The following is a 24,744-nucleotide window of genomic DNA, read 5'->3' on the forward strand; positions in this document are numbered from 1 at the left end:
CCTTTTTCACTGTAAATAACCCCAATCTAATCATCCAGGTTCTCCAACACGATCCCGTTGACGGGGTATTTTTACCAGGATCCGTCTTATGTATCTCCTTTGCCTCCTAGCCAATTTCTGAAGGAATCTGAGGATGATAGGTTGTTCAGTCCAGCCCGGAGCCCCTCTCCACTCCACGTAAAGTTCTAAGTGTAAGAAGATGAGGATGATTATTCTGGCACACACTACCAACCTATAGAAAGACCTCAAGTATTGCTACCTAGTCAATATTTCAAATGCCTGTGGCATTAGTGCTGGACTTGACAGCTATGCTGCTGGACTACCATACACCTTTTCCTACAGCAGCAGGTTCTGTTCAAAGACCGGATTCTCCTCCGCCTGCTTTAGATTCATCAGGATCTCCAGTTCCTACAACGGAAGTTCAGGATCTTTTGCCTGCACAGCAAGATCAGAGAATGCAGGATAATGACGACAAAATAGTTGCTGAGGAAGGTGAACTTCCTAAAACACCTACTACCATCGATGAGTGGAATGATTATTTAATTCCAACACCTTCTCCGTCACCTCCTCAGGCAGTTGATTCTCCTCTTGAGGACATTAGGTTTTTTCATGCCATTATGGAAAGAGCGGCAAATCGTTTTCACCTTTCCATGCCTGTTAAGCAGTCCGACTGCTTTTTATATGATTTTAAGGACCAGAACAGGATATCTGTCCATGCTATTACCATTATTGATCATGTTTGAGAAGAGGGCGTTACAATCATGAAGAAACCTCTCAGTGCCTGTAATTCTTCCTAGAATTGACAAAAAATACAAGGCCCCAGATGATACTCCTGCATGCCTGGCCCCACAACCTAAGCCAGATTTGGTGATTTCACAAGCTGCGCAATAGAGATTAGAAATCCTTCAGTGCCAATAACTGCCCCGCCTGATAAAGATGGAAGGAGACTAGATAATATTGGAAAAAGGTTCAGCACCATGGCAGATGCTTCTGTGCGTGCTGCAAAATGTCTTGGCAATTTTAGGAAGATGCGACCGCCAAATTTGGTCGGATGTTGCTCCGTACCTGGAGTTTTTGCCGGACGACAAAAAAGATGAGGCAAGAACAATTCTCCTGGAGAGGGAAAGGGAAGCATCTGAACTCATTGACATCTCAATGGATTTGGCTTCTCTAGGTTTTCGTCAGCTGGCTGGGGCAGCAGTTCTCCATCGCCAAGGATGGCTTAAGTCTACCACCTTTCATCTTGAGGTGCAGAGCAAAATCTTGGACATGCCATTCGATAGGGATGCACTGTTTGGCAAACACATTGGCGAGGCCTTGCAGGAGATTAAAAAGGGACGGACACAGCTAAAGCTTTAAGTACGCTCCAGCACAGAAAAACACCTTTTCGAGGCGCCCGTGGCAGAGGGTCATACTCCTTTTGTGGGAGCTACCAAAAATACCAGCCTCAGGCTTATCAATAAAAATATGGCTATCAACCACAACAATCATAAAGAGCACCCCCCTGCCGCCACTTACTTCAGACAGCAAAACAGGAGAAAGTAGCCCCTGCAGGTCAGAGACAATACCTGCCCAGCACCTGCAACAATTCGGCCACACATCAACACCTGGAAGACAAATATTTCTTAACATTTCAACCAATGGAAGAAAATCACTGCAGACACATGGGCCCTGCAAATAGTACAATTTGGTCATACCCTAGAATTCGTAAAGATCCATCTGCCTCACCCGCCTCTCAAAAAGCCTTCACCTCATCTCGATCTCCTCAGAGCAGAAGCCAAAAAGGAGCTATAGAAAGAGTGCTCCACTCCTAAGTGGGGAAAGGTTTTTATTCCCGTTTCTTTCTGATAAAGAAAAAGTCAGGAGAGTGGAGGCAAATTCTAGACCAAAGGAGATTAAACAAATATCTGCAGGAAAAGTCCTTTTGTATGGTCACTCTACAGAAAATTCTGCAGCTCTTCAATCATGCAGATTTCATGGAGACACTAGATCTGCAGGATGCATATTTCCACTTCCCTATCCATCCCAAACATCGAAAGTTTCTCCGTATCACTCTGGCAGGTGCTCATTTTCAGTTCAGAGTTCTCCCTTTTGGTCTGTGGTCAGAACCAAGAGTTTTTACAAAATGTCTAGCTCCAGTTGCTGCTCATCTCAGGCTGCAGGGCCTGAGGCATTTCCCTTACCTAGATGACTGGTTAGTAAAAGCACCGTCTTTTCTACAAGCCTCAAGAGCAACGTCAATTTGCCTTCAAATGTTTCATTCCCTTGGGCTAACTCTCAATTTTCAAAAGTCAGTTCTACATCCGTCTCAAAGGACGCTCTTTCTAGGAGTAGTTTTGGACACTATCCAAGACAAGGCATTCTTGTCCACAGAAAGACAATCACACCTAGTTTCTCTAGCAACAAAGTTAAGAGGAAGAAAGCTTGCTTCTGTGAGACTGATAAAATCTCTTCTGGAAATGTTGTCCTCTGCAATTCTAATGGTACCTTACTCTCGTCTCAGAATGAGACCTATACAAGAGGAACTAGACAATCAATGGCTTCAGGTGACCGAATCGTTCGACGACCCGGTAAGGATAACTCCAGCCATGCGAACAGCTCTGCTTTTGTGGTAGCGCTCCATCAATCTCTCAATAGGGCTAACTTTCCTTTCCCAGACACCAGAGTTTGTCCTCACTACAGATGCTTCTCCAGAAGGATGGGGGTCCCACCTTCAAGATCTCAGCATAAGGGGAAAGGGGTACAAATCGCTTTAGAAAATGCACATCAACTTCCTGGAGCTTAGGCCCATTTTTCTAGCCTTACAGACTTTTCTCCCAATGATCCCCTGTCCTCATAATGACAGACAAATCCACATGCATGCATTACCTAAACAAGTCTCACATCCTATCTCAGAAAGCACTAGAGATATGGAAATGGCTTCTCTCTCACCTCATATCTATAAAGATGGAACATCTTCCATGGATAAGGAACAGTCTAGCGGATATCTTGAGCAGAACTTCCAATTCTTGCCACGATTGGGAACTGGACCAGAAAGTTCTTGTGTACATCTTCCAGATGTGGGGCAAGCCCAACTTGGATCTCTTCGCTTCCTAAACGAATCAGAAATGCCTATTTTATGACAGCTGGGAACCAGAAAGAGGCTCTTGGGGAAACGCCTTTCTGATGAGGTGGACAGGGATCTTCGCCTTTGCATTTCCCCCCTTTCCGTTAATCCCAAGACTTCTGATGAAGTTGAACACTCAACCCTGCCGAATATTTCTCATTGCCCCACGTTAGCCGCGTCAGCACTGGTTCACAGAGCTTCTCCTACTCTCAGAATGCAAACCTTATCGCCTTCCGGTATCGCCAACTCTGTTGACATTGAGCAGGGGCCAGATTCTCCATCCACATACAACCCAGCCGCCACTGCATGCCTGGCTTCTGAACTAGCTGAATTCAAGGAGTTAAATCTACCTCAAGACTGTAGAGACATACTTGCTAGAGCAAGGTCACCATCTACGATTAAGACTTATGCTCTAAAATGGAAATGTTTTTGTTCATGGTGCCTTCATAATGATGTACATCCTCTTGATTCTTCTCTGGATAAAATTTTACCTTATCTGCTCTTCCTGGCTAAATCTGGTCTTATGTTCACATCCATTAAGTTACATCTGGCCGCCATTTCTACTTACAGGCGTTCCTCTGGAAATCTATCTCTATGTTCAAGCCGACTGGTTAAACAGTTTATGAAAGCACTTTTCAGAGCATATCCTCCTGTAAGAGCTCTTCCTCCGGAATGGAGACTTAGCCCAGTTTTGGCGCAACTTATGAAACTTCCATTGAACCAATTCCAGAGCTAACTTGAATATGTTTCCTGGAAAGTTGCTTAATTGTTAGCTCTTACTTCCGCCAGGAGAGTCAGCGAAATTCAAGCATTTACTATTAAAGAGCCTTACCTTCGCTTTACTAATGACTGTGTTCTCCTTAGAACGAATCCTACTTTTATTCCTAAAATTCCATAATCTTTCCATCCTAATGAGACGATTATTCTAGGTACATTCTTTCCTAGTCATACTCTGGACATAAAGAGATGTGCCAAATGTTATCTGTCGCAGACAGTCCATCCGAAGATCGGATCAATTGTTTGTGTCCTATGGTGCACAAAAGCCAGGTACAGCAGTGCCTAAAGCAACAATTGCAATTCAGTTTTGTCATACTAAAGCAGTCTACTTTCTGTCAAACCTAAGGCTCATTTCACGAGAGCAGTGTCATTATCAGCAGTGCTTTGGCTGGAGTGCCATTGGATAAAATTAGCTGTGCCGCAACTTGAAAGAATGTGCATACATTTACACGGCATTACTGGTTGGATTTGGATACAAAAGCAGAATCAGCTGTAGGACAAGCAGTTTTACGCAACCTTTTCCAATATGTTAAGCCTCTATATTGGAGGTGATTATTCATTAAGGTTAAATCTAGTGTATTTTCTTCACAAGTTATTACTGATTTATGTTTTTAATGAATAAATGCTTCTTTTCATATTGTGTTGCATATGTCATGTATATATATATAAATATATCTAGTGAAACCCACCATCCTCAAAATTAATTGGCTAACAGCTATCTATTCTAATTCAAGCATGTGAATCTATGAAAGATCCAATACTGGATAAGAAAACGAGTTACTTACCTGTAACTACAGTTATCCAGTATTGGTATCCTTCATAGATTCACATGCGACCCACCCTCCTCCTAGGAGAGGCTTCCCTTATTACTGATATATTACTCTTGTCACTTGTGCTTGAAAATCTGAGGGACTTGCCTCTCTATGGAGTGTTCTAGAGGGTGCTAGAGCCTGATTGGCTGGGTTTCAACTTTGGTTCTTTTTTACAAAAGGACAAGGATGGGCTACTACAGTGACTGTGCAGTCCATTATAGCCTATTATAATATGTTTTACTACTGTTGTATAAATATTTTATTTTTACAGTGAGACTTCCACATCGACGGCAGGAATGATTCAAACATGTGAATCTCTGGAAGATACCAATACTGGATAACTGAAGTTACAAGTAAGTAACTTGTTTTCTTATTAATTATATAAGGTCCTGAACAGTAAACATTTTTGTATAGTTATTATATTCGAAAATAAACTTACATATGTCTTGTTTTAATTTTCTTGTTGTATATTTTATCGATGGTCGTGGTTGATTCACTGGTTTCTTTTTTTCTGTTGCTTTAAAAGGAAAATTTTATTTTTATTAAAGTGTTACATTTAATTTGATTATTTAGTTTACTTAGTTTCTATTTTTATTTAGTTGAGAAAAAACTGCTTACTATTTTTAGTTGAACTTTATTTTGTTGATGTTGTTTTGTTAAAGTTTGTAGAAGCTGTGAAGAGGAAAGTATTTGCTAGTTATATTTTGCTTTTTTATTTAATTAATTGTTTTTTATTAGTTTGCTCTATTTCTTAGTTTTATCTTTTTCTTTAATGTTGATGTTGTCCTTGTTTTCGAAGTTAATCGTTGTTTTGAGTTTTTTAGGTGGAGTTTTAGTGAAGTGTATTCTATGAAACATAAAGGAAAACGTTATAGTTTTAATTAATTTCATTACTTGCATTATTTACTCTATATTTTTATTTAGATGTAAAAAATATACTTACTATTAGTTGACGAAGTTTCTTTCATTGATGTTGTTTTTTTATTTCTGTAAAAGGTGTTAAAGAACAGTATTTGTTAGCTATGTTTTGCTTTTTCATTATATTTATTAGTTTTAGTTTGTTTACTTTATTTGTTGGTTGTCATATACTTACTTTGTTATATGCTTTTTAAGGTTGATTTTATTGTTGTTTTGAACGTAAATCTTTGTTTTGAATCTCCTAGGTGGTGTTTTAGTGAACTTTAATCTGTGACATATAAAGGAAAACATGATATAGTTTGTTATATTTTTTAAGCTAATTTTATTTATTTAGTTACAAAGTTTTGATCTTACCTTTAATTAGAGATTTTCTGAATAGTTGATTATGTAGTTCTTTTTTCTGTTTTCTCTCTCGCAAAGGTTTGTGATTTTTGGTTATATGGTAAAATTTGTGTTAATTGATTCCTTTTATATTGTTTATTTAATTAGTTAAAGTTTTCTATTGGTTTATGTTGATGTAGTTTAAATTTATTGGCCGAGATAGCTGTTTAGAATTTTTTAGAAGTTACCATTTATTTTGTTAAATGTTCATTATGTTTATTTAATGTTTGTTTTATTTTGTTTATTACTGTTGTTAAAATGTATATGTAGATTAATGGTATAGATTTTTATATATGATATTTATGTTTGTTTATTTTTTGTAGTTGTGATTTTTTTTTTAAGTTGTATTGTTTATTTATTTGTTTTTGGATTTTCAGTGTATATGTTTTATTTAATTTTATTAATTTTCTAATTATTTTTAGTGTTTGTTTATAATGTTTGGAATATGTTATTTCATGATATTATTGAAAATAGTTTATTTTTATATTACATTTTTTTAATTTTATTTTCGATATGATTTATATGTATTTTGAATTAAATTGAATTGAAAAAAACATTTGTATAGCGCATGGCTACCCGGGAGCATCCCCGTGCTTGGCAGTACTAGAGAAAATAGAACCTTAAGGGAAGAACAAGGTCTTTAGCTGTTTTCGAAAGGTGAGATGGTTAGATTCCCTGCAAAGGTACAGTGGTAGAGTGTTCCAGAGCTTGGCGGCGTTATACGAAAAGAGCCGACCTCCACTTCTGGCTTTCTTGATCCTAGGGACCCCTACTAAATGGAGCTCATCCGAGCGCTGTTTCCTATGAGCTCTATAGGGGCGAATCATGGCTGAATTTATCGGTGGCCCATTCCCTTGCTGGGATTTATGGACAACGCAAAGGGCCAGTGAAGGAAGTGTAATGTAGGTTTTGCTGAACAGCGATTGGTAACTCCCATTAGCAGTCTGGCTGCACAGTTTTGTACAGTCTGAAGTTTCGCGACTACTGCGTTTGGTGCGCCTAGATATAGAGCTTTGCCATAGTCTATCCTAAAGAGTATAAGCGATTGGACTAGCACTTTATTTGCTTGAAAGGGAAGAAGGGGAAGCACTTTGCAGGCCATTCTGAGCAGGCCATAACATGTGGCCGCAGTCTTCCTGGTTTGCGCCTTGAAGGTCAGGTTCTGATCTAGCCAGATGCCCAGGCTCTTTATCTCGGCTTTTGGGGCCGGTACCGGGCACATGCACACTGGCCACATGGTGCTAGATTTAAAGCTTAAAGGATTGCCGAGGATCATGAGCTCGGTTTTCTCACCGTTGAGTTTTAGATGTGACAAACCCATCCACTTAGAAACTTCTTCGCGGCATGATTGGAGGCCATTAGACCTCTGATCTGCGAGGTTCAGCAATTCGACCAGTTGAGTATCGTTGGCGTAAGCTACCATATGGATCCCGAAGGATCCTACAATCCGCCAACGGGGGCGTGTCAATGTTTGTGTTATCAATATTATTTATATTGATGTCTTTGTTGTGTTATATTTTATTTCAATATTATCGATATTTTTCAGATTTTTTTTTTTGTTATTTTTCTCATTAAAAAAAATTTAACGTATTTTCTTAATCGATGTTTGTGTTATTTCTGTTTTGTGTATTGGGTGTCGATATTTTTGTATACTGATATTTTTGTAGCTCGATCTTATAGAAGTCAATGTTGTATCAGTGATCCCTATTGAGTGTACAAAGGTATGGTCACATGTGCCATTTGTAATTACGTCTCTATGGAAAAGTGTGTGAATGAGATGTAAATAGTTTTTACAATATTAATATCTCTAAAGAAACAAACTACTTTGTTTACAGGTGAGGAGAGTGTGTGTATGGGAGAAGGTGAGGGAAAGAGGAGATGGTGGAGGGGGAGTGACATAATGAATTAGATGTAGACTGACAGAGTGAAAAGATAGTGCTGAAGATGAAGGGTGAGATATGCACACTAAGGGCCATATTCACAAGAACGTGTGATAACTACGGCAAGAGTAGCGTAACGCAACTTTCAATATCTCAGCCCATCGCAAGAAAATAACCCCGTGTCAACGTGGAATTCACAACACGGCAGCACCATGTGATAGGCACCAGATAACGCGGACAATGTCCGCGATATGACCACCCCGATGGAGATAAAAACACAAACCACAACACCAGAAAACCTGCAATGAGCCCTTCCGTGATAAGGAAAGCAGGGATAAGCAGCGCGAGGGCAGCAATACTCACGCGCAATACAGCAACAGTGGAGTTCCACGGATGCACCCTGGCCAACTGCAGAGGACAACATGCACACCACAACATCCAAGCACCGTGGAAGGACAGAACCGACAGGCACACCTCATGGAAGAGACCAGTGGCAGGCAAATCTGACCCGCAGGAGCGACACACCCAACGTGCAGCATACACACATAAGTAGAAGTGCACCTCGACATTAACAACATCCCGGTACAAACAGCAACCCCTCCACAACTGAACAGAGGACACACCTGGACCGCAAAATATGCACAACCAGGCAAATCACATCTGTCACTCCAGGAATATGTAACATAACAATGCACAGTTTCAAACGTCAGCCTGCAAAAATGTTTAATCTACACATGCAGTGCAATTGGACATCTACTACAGTCCCATGATTGCCATGGCCCGACCCAATGTGACGTGCTCATGAGAGGTAGGTGTCAATGATGGTGTTCCTACGGGCCATTCCAGCAGGAGCTGCAGTGGGATGTGGCCCACCTGCCCCATCACCATCATCATCATTCGGTACCTCTGGAATTGGGATCCATGGGGCCCTGGTGCGAACACAGATATTGTGCAACACACAACATGAAACGATCATCTTGTACATGATGTCGAGGCTGTTCAGAAGCTTGCCACCTGTGCCGTCCAGGCACCTGAAACGTGACTTCAACACGCCAAATGTGTGTTCAATGATGCCCCTGGTGCGTATGTGGGCCGCATTGTACTGCCTCTGGGCGGGGGTGTTCGGGTCTTGGAGAGGTGTCATCATCCAAGGGCAGAGTGCATATCCTTGATCACCTGTGACAGTGCAGGGAGAAAAGAGTCAATACTTATTTAGTCAGGATGTGATGGCAGGCCCACAAATTCAGTGACGCCTGTGCTGGCTGTGTGTGGGGTGAGTGTAAGCCAGCCCTCAGGGTGTAGCCCCGGATTAGCATGGAGTGGTGTAGTCGTGTCTTGTAGGTGGTCGTGTAGTCTGACATGTCGAATGTGGCTCGGACACATGTGCATCCCCACTGATGTGCTTTGTGCATTGGTGGCTGTGGGATGTTTGGTGTGTTGATTTGGTACTTACCAACGAGCAGTCCCGTTTCTTTTGTGCCATCCTGGAAGCGCTGGTTGATGATGGACTGTCGGAAGATAAAGGAATCATGCACACTGCCTGGGTAGTTGGCAACAACATTGGTGAAGAGTCCCCGGTGGTCCACTATTGCCTGCACATTGATGGAATGTGTGTGATTTCTGTTGCCGTAGTGCTGTGCAGTATCCGCAGGGGGCACAAGTGGGACATGGGTGCAGTCAATTGCACCCAACACAGCCGGGAATCCGGCTATCGCGTAGAAGCCTTGCTTGGTCTCCAGCTGTTCCTGCGCAGTGTTGGGGAAGTGAAGGTACTGAGGTATGAAGCTGAGGATGACATCCAGGACAGGTGTGTTGAACTTTGATAGGGCTGGCTATGAGACCCCTCTGACTCTGGCAGTTGTTGGTTGGAAGGTACCAGAGGCCAATAGGTGCAGCACAGCCAACAGCTTTGTCTGAGGTGGGATGTTGGTTCTCTGCTGTGTTTGGACCGTCAGCCTGTGGGCGATGTGGGTCATGATGCGGAGGATGGTTGACCTTTTGAGCCTGTAGTGGGCAATGACTTCCATGGGCGTTAGGTCCGTGAGAGTGGTGCGTTTTTGGTAGGTCCGCTGTCTTACTATGCGCTGTCTCTGTAGTGGTCTGGGAGAGGTCCGGGTCCTGGGGGTGGTGGCGGTCCAGGGGGTGGTGGCGGTGGGTGTTGTGGCCCTGTTGGGGCTCAGAGCTGCATGTAGAGTAGCTCCATGGCGTTGTTTGGTCTTCGGGTATGCCTGTGTGCGGGGCTCCATTGCCTACTGCAGGTAGGCATCCGTCTTTACACCTGCTTGAGGCAGGTGTTAAATACCTGCGGCTTATCGCTTGTTTTTGGTTCGCTTCGCTTCGCAACTCTGTCAGTTCGTTGTAAAAGTGGTGCTGTTGTTTTTTCATGTGTTTTTGCACGGGAACGCCTACTCTGCGTCTCATTAGAGTAAGTTGGTGGTGTCCGCCGTGGTGTTAGATTTTGGGTCAGTTATCGCTGGAATACTGGCGTTGTCTGCGGTTTGCACCTGCTTGTGAATGGGGTGTTAAATTTATCTCCATCTTTGTTGCGTTAAGGTGGTGATAAATCAGAGATAAGTCCATGTGAATATGGCCCTAAGGATTTTAGAAAGATGTGGGGAGAAATAGGATGCGGCTTACAGAGAGAGAGATTGCACTGGAAAGTAATGTGAAGGGGAGAACAGGGGTGATTGAGACACTCAGAAGACCACTGCCCCTCCTAAAGACCTTTGCAATATTTGGTTCACATTATTTTATTTTCAGAATTGAAACATTTTCAATTGTAAATCACAATATCATTGTTGTTACTTCTCTACCTCAAACTAATTAAAAATTAGGGCTGACATGCCTGGCAATGCCAATGGGTCTAGTTTATTTTAATTGTATGTATGTATGTTGTGTGATTTCCCCTATTCGCTGCCACACAGCAGGCCTCCCTGATTCTGCCTGCAGTCACTGCTTGCTCATTCCTGCTTGTATCTCCTGTGTTTTGCTTTGCTAATTAGATTTGCACAAATATGGGTTGGTGCTGCTGTATCTTTTTCTGTCCCTCTGTTTCTTTGTACCTTTTTGCCCCTACTGTTTATTGTACCTGGTGGTTGTTTTATTGTACTATTTTTTGCTCCCATAGTTGTGTTATTGTTCCCGTTATCCCCCTAAGTTTTATCGTACCTTTTTGCTCCCACTGTTGTCTCCAATTTTGCAGTGCCGTTTTAGGAACCCCTTGCTCATTTTCCTCCCACTTGATCTTCCGCTTACTGCCACCCAGTGCCTCGCCCCTCTCTCTGGACCTACTTAATGGAGGCAGCAGCCTGGGCTTGCTGATGGCGTGCTGAAGGCACATCAAAAGCAAACTCGTCTGTGCCTAGACCACGCTCAGCACCAGGATCCCTGGCCCTGGGGCCACCTTCAGATACTCCTCTGCAGAACTCTGAGCCCTGGACCTCAGACGCCGCAACAACTGCTGCCTCACATCTCCGTGATCAGTGGTAGGACCCTTCACCTGCCGCCACTGTCTCTCCGCCTGCAACTCAGGAACGCCTGGCCTCATGGAAACCAGTACCACACCCACCTTACCGAACAGGACTGCCTCCTGCTCAATACCCAATCACTATACGAACACACCACTGAGATCTGGGACACCATCATCTCCCTCTCCCCTGATGTTATCTTCATCACAGCGACCTACCTCAACTTCCTCTTCCCCCCAGATATAATCACCATGACCCATAAGGGCTACATGATAAGAGACCGGGACAGCAACAACAAACACGGAGGAGGTATTGCCACCATCCACAAAGAAACTATCAGTGGCACCACCACCAAAGGCAACACTACGCCGATCATAGAGCACCTCAACTGATGGGAGAACGCCCATCAGAGGCACCCTCTCCTACAAACTCCCAGGACCATGCCCCGGGTTCTGCAACGCCATTCCTGATTGAATTTATCACACCACTCGCCATCGACTCCAAGCACTACATCTTCATCTGTGACTTCAATTTCCATCTAGATGACCTCAAAAAGACGAACACCGGCAACCTCCCGGACAGCATGACCAACATTGTCCTGACTCAACTGGTCACCAACTCCACACACAGCACAGGACAAATGCTTGACCCGATATTTTAGTGCCATTATCCACTTCACAATTGCAGGATCTCCAGGCACAACCACCAAGCCTCCCAGCTTCTCCCACTGCAGCTGGAACAAAATGACAGTGATCCAATGGATGGACACCCTTAACACCATCCTGACCCCGTAAACAATTTGGAACAGGCCGTAAAAAACTTTTCCGTCTGGATCACCAACTGTACTGACAGTCGTACCTATCAAGCCTGCCAAGACCAGGAGATCCACCAAATAAGGCAGCTGGTAAACACCAGAACACAGGATCATAAAATGCAATTGCAAACACCTAAAAAGAGGAAGGAAGACCAGCACAGATCCCACAGAGCGAAACACCTTCAAATGAGCCATCAACAAATACCATCAACACATGTAAGACACGAAAAGATGCGCCTTGTTGGACCGCATCGAAGTCAGCTCTAATTGCAGCAAGGAACTCTTGAGAGTCCTCCAGCCCGTCAGCCACCAAGAACACCACCCCCCCCTTCCTAGGAACTCTGCAACACTCTGGCATACTACTTCCACAACAAGCTAGCCACCATTTACAGAAACTTCTAACTCCAGCCCACTGACCTTGACAGCTTTCTCATGCCATTGGACGCCACCCACAACCATCCGCTCACCGCATGGCAACAGCTCACCACACAGAGCACCACAAACATGATAAACTCTATCCTCTTTGAAGCACCCATGGAATCCTGCCCTAACCACCTCTTTAACCCTGGGAGCAAGGAAATCAGCAGTGAACTGACCTTCATTCTTAATGCATCCATCACAACAGACACTTTCCCCGACCAACTGAAATAGATCGAAGTCACATCCCTTCTAAAGAAACCCTCTGCTAACCCCAGCAAACTCAAGAAATACTGCCCCATCCCTCTGCTCCCCTTCCCTGCCATAGTTCTTGAGAATGCCATCAACTCACGAATAAATGGAGAGCAACAACCTGCTGGACACTTCCCAAACTGGCTTCCGTGTCGACCTCAGTTTTGAGAGTGCACTGATTGATGCCACTGACGACATCAGGACCCTCATTGACCGGGAAGAGACAGTGACCCTGAGCCTCCCAGACCACTCAGCAGCGTTTGACACCGTATCGCACCACACCCTCATCAAGAGACTCCGCCACCTTGGGATCCAGAGAGACGCCCTCATTTGGATCGCATCCTTCACAGGACAAACACAGAGAATCCGCCTGCCAGCCTTCACGTCCGAATCCTAGAACATCATCTGCAGCGTCCCTCAAGGCTCATCTCTCAGCCCCACCATATTCAACACTTGTATGATGCCCATGGCCGACATCGTCATAATCCATGGCCTCAACATCATATCCTACGCAAATGACACCCAGCTCTTGGACCAAATTCCACAACAGCATGATGAGCTTCATCGACTGGCTGAAGGCCAGCTACCTGAAGCTCAACACTAACAAGACGGAGGTGCTGATTTTTGAGAACACCTCCCCATGAAGCGACACATGGTGGCCCTCCACACATGAACCCACACCGACAGACCACGCAGGCAACCTCTGCATTATACTGTTCTCATTCCCTTGCTTGTATCACTCTAACCTCTGAACCTATAACATCACTCTTCTCTGCGCTCTTGGCAGCACCCTCCTATTTTAGCATCTCTGTGCTCAGTGCATCCTTCTCTTTTCTACACTCTTCCATGTACCCATGCTGTTGCCTAACAGTATCACAATGTTCTCTTTTTTCTTCGCATCACCCTTTTCTCTCTGCCCATGATGTTACTGTCTCCTCCCTCATCCCCTAGTGATGCTCTTTTCTCTGTGCCAGTAGTTTCACTTAGCTGATTACTAGTTGGGATGATTGTAAACTGGATGGAAATGGCGCTCACTAAATGCAGTAAGTATTTCGTAGCTCAAATTCTTACTTTAGGTGCCCAGGGAGGAGGTAATCATCCAACACCTCACCATTCAGATCAGCAGATCCGTGCAAACTTTAAATCAAGCCCTGGCACACATTTATAATCATTATAACATGTCAATAACATAAGAACATTGCGGCCATACTGAGGTGCCGGTGGATTGAACTTAGATTCTGACGCTGCGCAATACAGCGCGTCGCGGGCTGACTGAATACGCAGCCCCTCGTCCAGCACGAGGTTTACTCCACATCGTGCATCTTCGATATTTGCTAGAATAACCGTCTTCGTGGAATAAATGCAACTTGCCCAGCCATACTTAGGCTGGGACAGAAGTATAACCAGTCAGAAGGCACACAAGACCTTTTCGTTGACCTAAAGCCCTGAGGAAGTCGCGGGTGCCTTGTCCCGAACGACGAAACACGTGTTGGCTGGAGTCACAACAAGAAAAATCATTAAATTATTCATTTTTTTTATGTATTCACCTGGAAACTTATGTTATTGACATGTTATAATGATTATAAATGTGTGCCAGGGCTTGATTTGTAGTTTCACTTAGTGTCATGCACCTTGGCATCAGTTTACGAAGTACTCCATCATATTATTCTTTCTCTCCTCCTCTGCACCAAGGTAGCACCATCTGCACCTTGCCCAATTATTACTTTGGCATTTGTATACCCTCTTCTGAACCCACGATATTTCACTCTCATCTAGCCCACAATTTCCTCTCACCTGTGCCCATGGTATCACATTCTGCCTGTACCAGCACAGCGCTTTAAATGGGCTGATACTGTCAGGTACTGAGCACCTGTGCGTTCTCAGTTTTGATTGAACTAGCTGCATTCATCAGCAGAGTTGTTATACTTATTATGGGAGAATTGGGACACTTTTCAATAACAAACAGGTGCTGTTTATTACTCTTTTCTGTGTGTCCACTGTATACCTAGAGCCCTGTACCCATTTGATTCTCTTCTAACCTATGCCCAAGTCAATCAATCAATCAGGGAATTGTAAGCATGCTACTCACCTGTGAGGGTCTCAAAGCGCTGAGGGGGTGGGGGGACACGCAGATCTGTTTAGCCGAAGAGCCAGGTCTTGAGGGTCTTCTTGAAGGTGTTCAGGGAGGGGGCGCGTCTGGTGTCTGCCTGTAGCTCGTTCCAGGTCTTGGCTGCAATGTGAGAGAAGGATCTTCCACCTGCTCTGGCTCTGTGGATACGCGGGGTTTTGCCAGTGCGAGGTTGGAAGATCGGAGGTTTCTTTTGGGTACGTGGAAGTTGATTCTGTCATTGAGGTATCTGGGTCCATTGTTGTGTAGGCATTTGTAGGCATGAGTGAGGATTTTGAAAGTGACTCTTTTCTCCATGGGGAGAAAGTGGAGTGTTCGTAGGTGTTGGCTGATATGTTTGTGTTGGGAGATGCCAAGGACAAGTCTGGCGGTGGTGTTCTGTATTGTCTGGAGTTTGCGTAGTAAGGACTTGTTGATGCCGGCGCAGAGTGCGTTTCCATAGTCCAGTCTGCTGGTGATGAGCGCGTGGGTGACTATCTTCCTTGACTCAGGGGAGATCCACTTGAAGGTCTTGCGGCGGATGCGGAGGGTGTTGAAGAAGCTGGAGGTGACGGTGTTGACCTGTCAGTTCATGGTGAGTGATGAGTTGAGTACGATGCCAAGGTTCTTGGCGTGGTCTGAGGGGGTAGGTGGGCTTTGAGCTCGGTCGGCCACCAAGTGCTGTACCATGCAGTAGGGGTGGTACCGAGGACTTGGACTTCTGTCTTCTCGGCGTTGAGCTTCTGGCAGCTGTTGGTCATCCAGACTACGACGTCTTGCATTCCTTTATGGAGGTTGAGTTGGGCAGTGGTGGGGTCTTTGGTGAGGGAGAGGATGAGCTGGGTGTCGTCGGCGTAGGATACGATGTTGAGGCTGTGTTGTCGGACGATGGCTGCGAGGGGGGCCATGTAGATGTTGAAGAGGGTGGGGCTCAGTGATGAACCCTGTGGGACTCCGCAGGTGATTTTCGTGGGGTCGGAGAGGAAGGGTGGGAGTCTGATCCTTTGGCTTCTTCTGGTGTGGATTGATCGGATCCAGTCCAGGGCTGTTCCTTTTACGCCTGCGTCGTGTAGTCTGGTGACTAGTGTGCGGTGGGAGATGGTGTCGAAGGCCACTGATAGGTCGAGTAGGATGAGGGATGTGGAGCGTCCTTGGTCCAGGAGGGTGCGGATGTCGTCTGTGACAGCAATTAGGGCGGTCTCTGTGCTGTGGTTGCTTCGGAATCCGGATTGAGACGGGTCGAGGATGGCGTTCTCTTCAATTAATCTTGTCAGTTTCCTGTTGACTGTTTTCTCTGCAACTTTGGCTGCGAGAGCAGGAGCGAGATGGGCCGATAGTTCTTGATGTCGGTGGGGTCAGCTGTGGGCTTCTTGAGCAAGGGTCTGACTTCTGTGTGCTTCCAGTCATCTGGGAAGGTGCCTGTTTTGAAGGTGGTGTTGATGGTGCGTTGTAGTTCGGGTGCGATGGCGGTTGCGGCTTTGTGGTAGATGTGAGGGGGTTAGGGTTCAGTGGGGGCCCCTGACTGGATGCTTTTCATGGTTGAGGCGGTGTCTTCGGCTGTGATCGGTGTCCAATTGAAGATAGTGGACTGGCTGGTGTTTCGGGTGGGCAGGGGGCCGTCTGTGGCGCCTGGTGGATGGTCGATGAAGTTGTCGTAGAGTTTTTTGATCTTGAAGTGGAAACAGGTTACAAGCTTGTCGTAGAGGTCTTGGAATGGGGTGATGTTTGTGGCTTCGCTGCGTGGGTTGGTGAATTATTGAATGACACTGAAAAGTTCCTTGGAGTTGGTGTAGTTGGCCAGGATTTTGTTGTGGATAAAGTTCCTCTTGGTGGCTCTGATCTGGTTGTGGTAGTCTGTCATGGCGTCCTTGTAGGTGGTGTGGTTTCCGGTTGTGATGGTGTTTCTCCAGTTCTTCTCCAGACGTCTGCAGGTGCTCTGGCTTCTTGGAGACTGGTGGTGAACCAGGCGGCTTTCCTGGGGTGTTGTCTGTCGGGATTGCGTTGCGGGCGAGCTCGTCTGTGCAGTTGGAGATCCTGGTATGGAGTTCTCTGGCTGCGTCGTTTATGTCATTCACGTTGGGTGCCCTGGTGTGGTCTCGAGTGAGGGTGGAGTTAAGTTTCTTGTCTGTAACCTTGCTCCAGTTCCTTCATGGTGGGTGTGGGGCTGGTTTGGGTGCCTTGGGTTTGTTGATGGCGAAGTGTACGCAGTGGTGTTCGGTTCATGGCGGCTGCGTTGTGTGGCTGAATTGAACGCTGTTTCCAGCCGCTAAAATGGGGTCGAGGGTGTGTCCTGCTCTGTGGTTTGGTGTGTTGACAAGTTGTTTTAAGTCTGATGCTGGCAAGGTTGTCATGAAGGATAGTGGAGTTGGGGTCGCTGGGGTTGTCGAGGTGGAAGTTCAGGTCTCCAATGAGTATGTAGTTTGTTGAGGTGATGGCATGGGGTGCGATGAGATCGGTGATGGTGGTGGTGAAGGGTGTTCGGGGCCCGGGGGGTCTGTAGACAGGGGTTCCTCAGTGTGTAGCTTTGGGGGTGGTCTGGATCTGGAAGTGCAGGTGTTCGGCGGAGGTGAATGTTTCACTGGAGGTGGTGAAGCAGAGGGAGCTCTTGTGGGAAATGGTGAGGCCCCCTCCTGGGTGGTTGGGGCGGTCTTTCCTCTGGATCTTGTATCCATCTGGGATGGCGGTGCTGATGTTTGGGGCGGAGGATGCATTGGTCCAGGTCTCTGTGAAGAAGGCGATGTTGGGCGAGAGATAGTCGAGTAGGTTCCAGATTTCCATGACATGTTTGTGTATGGAGCGTACGTTGAGGAGGATGCATTTTAGGGTGTCGCTGGTGCTGGCGTCGGCAGTGTTGGAGGCGGGGGTGGCAGTGAGGGTCTGGTGGCAGTGGAGGCAGGAGAACTGCCCGTGGATCGTGTTCGGCAAAGCCTGTTGGCATTCTCTAAGTCTTCCAGGGTTGAGTGAGAGGAGAGTGGTGGTGTCGTAGCGATGGGTAGTGGGAGTTCCAGGGTTCCTGGCGCTGGCTGCGGTTGAGTCGCGGATGGGGGCAGACGGGCTTGCCTTTGGAGCGCCAGCTGCGGGACCGCGCAGCGGCCACCATTAAGTAGGAGAGGCTGGGAGGCAGGAGCAGGGGAATTCCGGGGGGTGGGGCCGCAGGGGCAACAGCGACGAAAGGCGAAAGGAATAGGCAGGTACAAGAAAATAACAACAGTGGTGGAATAAGAGCAAGATACTGATGGGCACAATAACAGTGGCACAACAGGGAAAAAATGGCTGAGAAAGGTGATGGTGGTTGCAGGCAGTCTGGTCCCAGTTGGAGTGGGCAGCAGACCTAGGAGTAGGCAGAAGCCTCAAACCTCCCAACGAGGAGGTCGAGGTCAGGAGGCAAGAGACAGCACAGCGGAGCTGCAGGGAGAGAGTGGACCTAGAACGAGGGTCAGAGTTCTTACTCGCGCTCCACCACAGCAGCGGTCATTAAGAAGGGGAGGTGGGAGGGTGGAGAGGCTGGGAGGCGGGAGCCGGGAAATTCCGTTGGGGAATTCTGGGGGAGAACTCTGGGGGGGAGAGGCCGCAGGGGCAACAGCGGCAAAAGGTGAAAGGAACAGGCATGAGAAAATAAAAACAGTGGTGGAATTAAAGCAAGACACAGATGGGCACAATAACAGTGGCACACCAGGGAAAAAAATAAGGAAAAAAACGGCTGAGAAAGGTTACGGTGGTTGCGCAGGCAGTCTGGTCCCAGTTATAGCGGGCAGCAGGCGCACCAGCGGGCAGCAGCCTCAAACCTCACAAGGAGGAGATCGGGGTCTGGAGGCAAGAGACAGCACAGCGGAGCTGCGGGGAGAGAGTGGACCTAGATCGAGGGTCTATCCTCCTTGTGCATGGCACTGCCCACCTCTCTGTCCCTAGGGTTTTACTCATCCGCTGTTTTATTATACTACAGACTTCTCATTTGTGAGTTTAATTTTTTATTTCGAGCAAGGTAAAAGTACCTCTTTACATACCCCATCCCTCACCCCCCCAACCTGGATCATGAAGGTAATGCTACATTTCATAAGTGTCCTTTTGGCGTACCCTTTCAGATACTGTGGATTTTTAGCAAATTTAAGTGAAACTTGGCTTTAAAATGCACCAATGGGCCCCCTTTTTTTCTGAAACCCCTTGAAGCCACCCTGTGGAAGGCAAGCTCACTTGCTGCAATCTACATGTGGACAATCTACATGCATGCCGTGGGCGATGCCAATGGTGGAAGTAATGGTGCCACAGTAGGGGAAAATGTACAGCACCTATGGGTGAAGTTGATGGAGCCAGTGGAGGATGAGGGTTATCACCCCCTAAGAAAAATGTAGGTACCTGCATTTTTTTATTTTTGGGTCGAGCCTAGAGTCAGCGCGCATGCGCTGCCTTGCGAGACTTGATGTATCTACAATATGGGCTTGAACCAAGCCCAATGCTTGCCACTGGTCTTTTGGTATGCCATTATGAAATGCCGGCTTTCAATTGGCCCATTGCGTTGAATTTTCTTGCCTTTGGGTGCTTGGTTGACACCCAGGCGATTTCACTCATTGTTTATTTTGTTTGGCCAGCCAACGTTCTCGGTTCTTACTGGCCAGCACAAAATGGCCCCTCCCCCCATCTTGGAATTCGAGGGAGCCAAAACCCTGCCTCCTCCCACTGGCTGCTACACGCCAACAATCATCAGCCCGCTTTCTAAATAATGGCCGATCCCGTACGAAGAGACACCAGGCATCTCCAGAGGTTAAAACTCCCTTCTCGAGTCGTGTTTTGCACCCCTCTGGCACATTGCTGGGCAATAGCTCAAGGTGTGTGATGTGGGATATATGATCTCCAGTTCATAAAGAGGCTTCAGGGCCTGCTAGACATTGATTTGGTTTCATTTTTCAGCATGTGCTCACTTTTTATTTTCATGTTTATTAGTGAATGATAGCAACAGGCAGTAGCTAATACATATTAATAGGGAACGCTCTGTGCGCCTCTAGAGAAGGGGAGACTACAAGGTTGTTAGCATTCAGAGAACATTTCTTTTCAGTACATTGATTGTGTTATGTGACAGGGTACTGAGCAAGCAGTAGGGGTCTGAACTGATGCAGAGGTGAGCCAAGTATGATAATTACATAAAAGATGATACTTTACAAAATAAATAAATAAATAGCAGCCCTGTCCCGCAACATTTGTTCCTTACAAAGGGCTGTCTTTAACCCCACGCAGGGTCTGCCTTTAAATCAAACCAGTACTTCAAATTTAAATAAAAGTGCTGGCCTTCACCATACCTGCTTGCTTTTGAGAAGTTCTGGGGCTCTCCCATTAAGAGCATTGCACCCCTGCTAAATGGTGCGGGTACCTGCTAAATTAAGGTCGTTCTTAGCGTACGACCATTGTAGCTTCTTAGTGCAGACAGATATATAATCCAACATAAAACAGAAGGTAAACAGATAAAAACATTCAGGGCAGGTTAAAGGCGATTTTATTTGATAACATTTTTTAATATTTTTTTTTCACCTAACCAATAGAAGTTCCTCTCCGTGACAGATGCACAAGGCGTAGAACCTCTCACCAAATGAGGAAGTGAGTTTCTGGGACATACAGAAGAAATGTTGTGATGGAATAAGAAACCTAAATGTGTCTGAAAACAATTTAGTGAAATGGCTGCTGTTTTGAACCGAATCCGCTGTACCACTGGTCGCCACTGGAACTGAAAAGAGTAGGAGTAACATTACATTTAACTGTACTTTTGTCAATGTGGTGAGCTTGTTCATTTTGAACTTGTTAGAGTCTTCTAGTCTGTTTCGTACGGGAGAAAACTAAAAGGAATTGACATAATCAAGAAATTATTGTATAAACATGGTAACTACTTGCTAGTGATGATAGGAAATATATTCTTTAAAGCTTCAGATGTCAAAAACATGCAATTACTTTTGTTATTTGAGGTCAAGTGGTAGCTTGCTCGTTGAGGATGAGTCACTGATATTTTACAGTGTTTAGAAACTTTCCAGCATTGAACCCTTCCAAGACTGAAGTTCTATGTGAGCAGCTCTTCAATCTAGGAAGGAGTCAATGTCAGGAAGTTGGTGGTCATCCAGCTATGGATGAAACAGAATGTTCTATGTGACTGGACTGGTGGATTTCTCTCTTCCTGGGTTAAGTCTGAACAGGATTTATAAAACATGGCAGCAACCTAACCTAGTACTCTGCACCTGATCCAGTAATCTGCAACAATCCTGCCACACAAATGAAGAAACAGGGTAGCGACAGGCTTGTGGTGCCTGCCATCCATCCCTGTATACAGAGGCAGCCAAGGAGGTGGGGCAGGTGTCTCTGGGTGTGGCCTGTGACTTTTGCGATGGGACTCCACGAGGCTTAGGCTGAGACGAAGAGACTAGAGGACTGAAACTGAATGTCAGGGTCACTCGTGGACCCCTCTAGAGTGCTGGTTGGCAAGTAGTGAGAGAGGTACAGAGATGCCCGTGGTCGAGAACTGGGCAGGAGGCGCACCCCAGCACAGGTACAGTTGGAGAACAGGCTCCCCACCTGAGAGTAGGTACCCTGAACCTAGTGCTGGCGCACTGGGAGACCTGATCTCGATAGCGGCAGGTCTTGGGGTGGCGAAAAACTGGTTTTGTTCCAAAGTAAACAGGAGTGTGTAGCAGGCAGACAAAGCATAGGTGGGGCTTCGATGCTCTGGCTACACACCCCTGGTTGCCAGACAGAGACTCAGATGTGGACAGGAGGCAGCAGGGTAGTTGCCTCCGTTGGCGAGTGAGACCTCCAGGTCCCTGGGATGGTCTTGATTAGCAAGGGGTGGGACACCAGGACTGACACAACAGCATAAGAGATCTTGATTTACTGCTCGGTGGGCCGATGTGAGGAGTATTCTCCCCCCCCCCCCCCCCCCAGAAGACACAAAGTGGCTCGAGGGTGGTGTGAGGGCTCATTCCAGGCAAAAATATCTCCCTCAGCCAAATAGAGAAGATCGTCTGGGGTGAAATATAAATTGTTCAGGTTAAAAAAAAAACATAAATAGGAAATATCAACCACTGCGAAATATAAACCCCGGCCCTTAGGCATTGCTGCGTAACAGACACACAGGTGAAACACAGGCCCTCTGGTGCTCTTGGACCCCATCCTCCAGGGGTCCCCATTCAGCTCAAGTCTATAAATATCCGTGAGAAGGAAGTGGCTATGTTCAGGGCGCCTCACCACAGTCTCCATGTGGGGCACCATCATTTTGTGTTAGCCACTGACAGGTCACCCTTCCAAACCATGAAAAAACAAGCATTTGCAATGCAATAGTTGTTGCATTGCTGAAATTTTGAGCTTTTGGCGCTGCAAATAATAATACTTGTTAGATTTGTTTTCGTTAAAAAATTTCCCAGCAGTAACACAAGTAAGGGTGCAATACCTTATGTGGCTAATAGAGGTCCCTTCACAGCTCCACGGGGACACCTAGAAACAGCCTATGGTACTGTACCATTTTCTTGCTTTGTGGATTTCATTTTATTACTTATGCTACTGCTTGGATATTATTCCATTAGAAAAAAAAACAACAAACATTATCATTTACAACACAAATAGCTCAAACATTTAGTAATGAAAGTCTGATTGCATTGCAAAAGCTTGCTTTGTATTTTAACTAATTAAGCACTAGAGCAAATTTTAACATGCACTTCATCAACATCGCATTGACTGGTTTGCCGTTTAGACAAAATCATCACAACGCTTCAGGGTCAAAATTGTAAGGCGCTATGCAAAAACTAAATACAGTACCATACAATTGCATAGGAAAGCAAAGTATAAAAGCAGCTACCTTAGCACATAACAAAGCAGCGAAGAATAGCATAAGATAGCACACTGCTAGCTGTGTTTTTTCTTTTAAATGATAACTATGGCTCCTGGTTTCATGGTATTTTTTTAAACATTTTGTTTGTATTTATTTTTTGCTAATGTTAACTGTATTTATCCATATTTATTTGGGGTTTTATGAAAAAATGAAGTTGGAACTAGTCAGTGCTTAATTTGTAAAATATTAAGTGCCGGGGCTCTGACCAGGAGGCCACTGGAGCTTGCAGCACCCATCGCCCCTGCCATTGCGGACAAAATAACTACTAACCATCTCTCTCGCAGGTAAATGCGACAGTGCAGACTATTCCAGGTCCCCAAAGCTAAAGTAATGGCTGGGGAGGCAGGTATGAGTCATTTTTTTATGTATATTGTTTTCCTAAACAACTGTTATACTGCTCATCTCTAAATTATATGAGCAGCGCCACCTTGTGCCTGACTGCCCTAAGTGTGTTGTTGACAATTAGGTGCCGGGGCCGAGCACAGGTAACCAATTAAGTGCCGGTGCTCAGCACCGGAAAGCTCCGGCTCAAATTAAGCACTGGAACTAGTATATTTCCACATTAATGTAACCGAAAAGTGTGCATCCTCGCTTGAACACCTGATAGGTTTCAATGATATGAACAACCATAGTTGATAAATCAATCCACTTACATGTAAATATGAACATTTTAGTATCACGGGTTTGCACATCTACTATTGTTTCAGCCTCTTTACCAAAATTCCTTTCTTTGGTTAACCTCTTACCTGTCAGTTCACACAGCCATTGGCCTGGCAGTCATGACTGACAGCATTTAGAATCAGACAAAAAGAATCTAATTTCCGTTTTTAACCACATTTAAAAATAAATGCAGACAGGAAAATAAATGGTTTTCTGTCTATATTTATCTGTAAAAACGGAAAACAGGGAGCCTTAATCATAAAACAAGCCCAGACACAACATAGCAAAGTATAAGAACGCAGCACATACAGGATGGCCGCGCGCAGAGCGTCATCAGACCACAACCCCTGTTGTTGCAATCTAGGAGGAAAAACTGGTGCGAACGCATAGAATGAATCCCAGTAACCAGCAATAACCAATACCCACTGGATTCACCAATAAGCTCGGTTCCTGGAGTAGCATGCATTCGTCATAAAGTGCGTGAAAGCCTGTTTTGTGGTAGTAAGCGCTACATAAATCCAATTACAATCAATAGACTGAAAGTCTCCCCCTGCCTCACCTGCACGGGTGCGCTCAGTGCCGCACACAGCACACATCCTAGGCAGACGATGGCTGACGCGGCCCCCATCCTCTCTGGTTCCTGTCTCCCTCTGACGTACCGCGCTTCTCTTCCTCCTAGTCATTCATCTCCGCGTCCTGGCTGACGGCGTCCTTTATATACCTAGGAGGGCGTGGTGGCCGCACGCAGGGCCCAGGGCGTGTTCCCGCTTCGAGGGACCGAGCCGGGCTCCAAAAAGCGAGACAAAGCAGGCCTCTGAGGTGAAAAGGAAAGCGTCCTGAGGGCCCGCGCTGCTCATAAAGAGCCTGTTTGGAGGTAAACAATAGGCCTCTGCTAGCCCGAGGCGTGTGGGCTGTCCACGGCGTCTCACACACAGCAGACGTTGCAGCTTACACCTCTCAAATATGGTAACCTATTGAAAATACCAATAGACTTCTATTAAAGTGCAGGCAATAACATAAGGCCTTTTGTGGCTTTATGAAGAGGGAGTCTCCTGTATCTTGTGTGTTGGCATTGATGAGCAATGGTGGAGACAAAGAGTTGGTGTCTGAGTCACACGCTGGACCAGCTCAGCCTGGCTCTGCCGGAGCAGTGGAAAGGCTTCGGGCTGCGGGAGCAGCTCAATGAAGTATCACGCAATGTGCGGGGCTAGAGTTTCCACGTGAAGTTCAGAACATCGTTTCCTCTTCGTGGCCTCTCACTGAGCTAACAGCGATATGCGATGTAGTACCCCAAC

The 24,744-nt window shown here is 45.9% G+C and overlaps 1 protein-coding gene across 2 annotated transcripts in view; it reads right to left on the reverse strand.

Annotated features, from left to right (window-relative positions):
• Nucleotides 1-24,140, reverse strand: part of LOC146859657 (astacin-like metalloendopeptidase) — a 564,873-nt gene extending 540,733 nt beyond the window's left edge. For both annotated transcript variants that reach the window (XR_014979326.1, XM_085646717.1), the window contains exon 1: nucleotides 24,009-24,140. Coding sequence is in view for 1 of the 2 variants with exons in the window: in XM_085646717.1 (XP_085502843.1) it covers nucleotides 24,009-24,077 (69 nt within the window). In the remaining variant the exon portion in view is untranslated. The remainder of the gene's footprint in view (nucleotides 1-24,008) is intronic.
• Between the last annotated feature and the right edge of the window lie 604 nt (nucleotides 24,141-24,744).

Source organism: Triturus cristatus, chromosome 3_1 (genome assembly GCF_964204655.1).
Source record: "Triturus cristatus chromosome 3_1, aTriCri1.1, whole genome shotgun sequence".
Classification (NCBI taxonomy): Eukaryota; Metazoa; Chordata; class Amphibia; order Caudata; family Salamandridae; genus Triturus; species Triturus cristatus.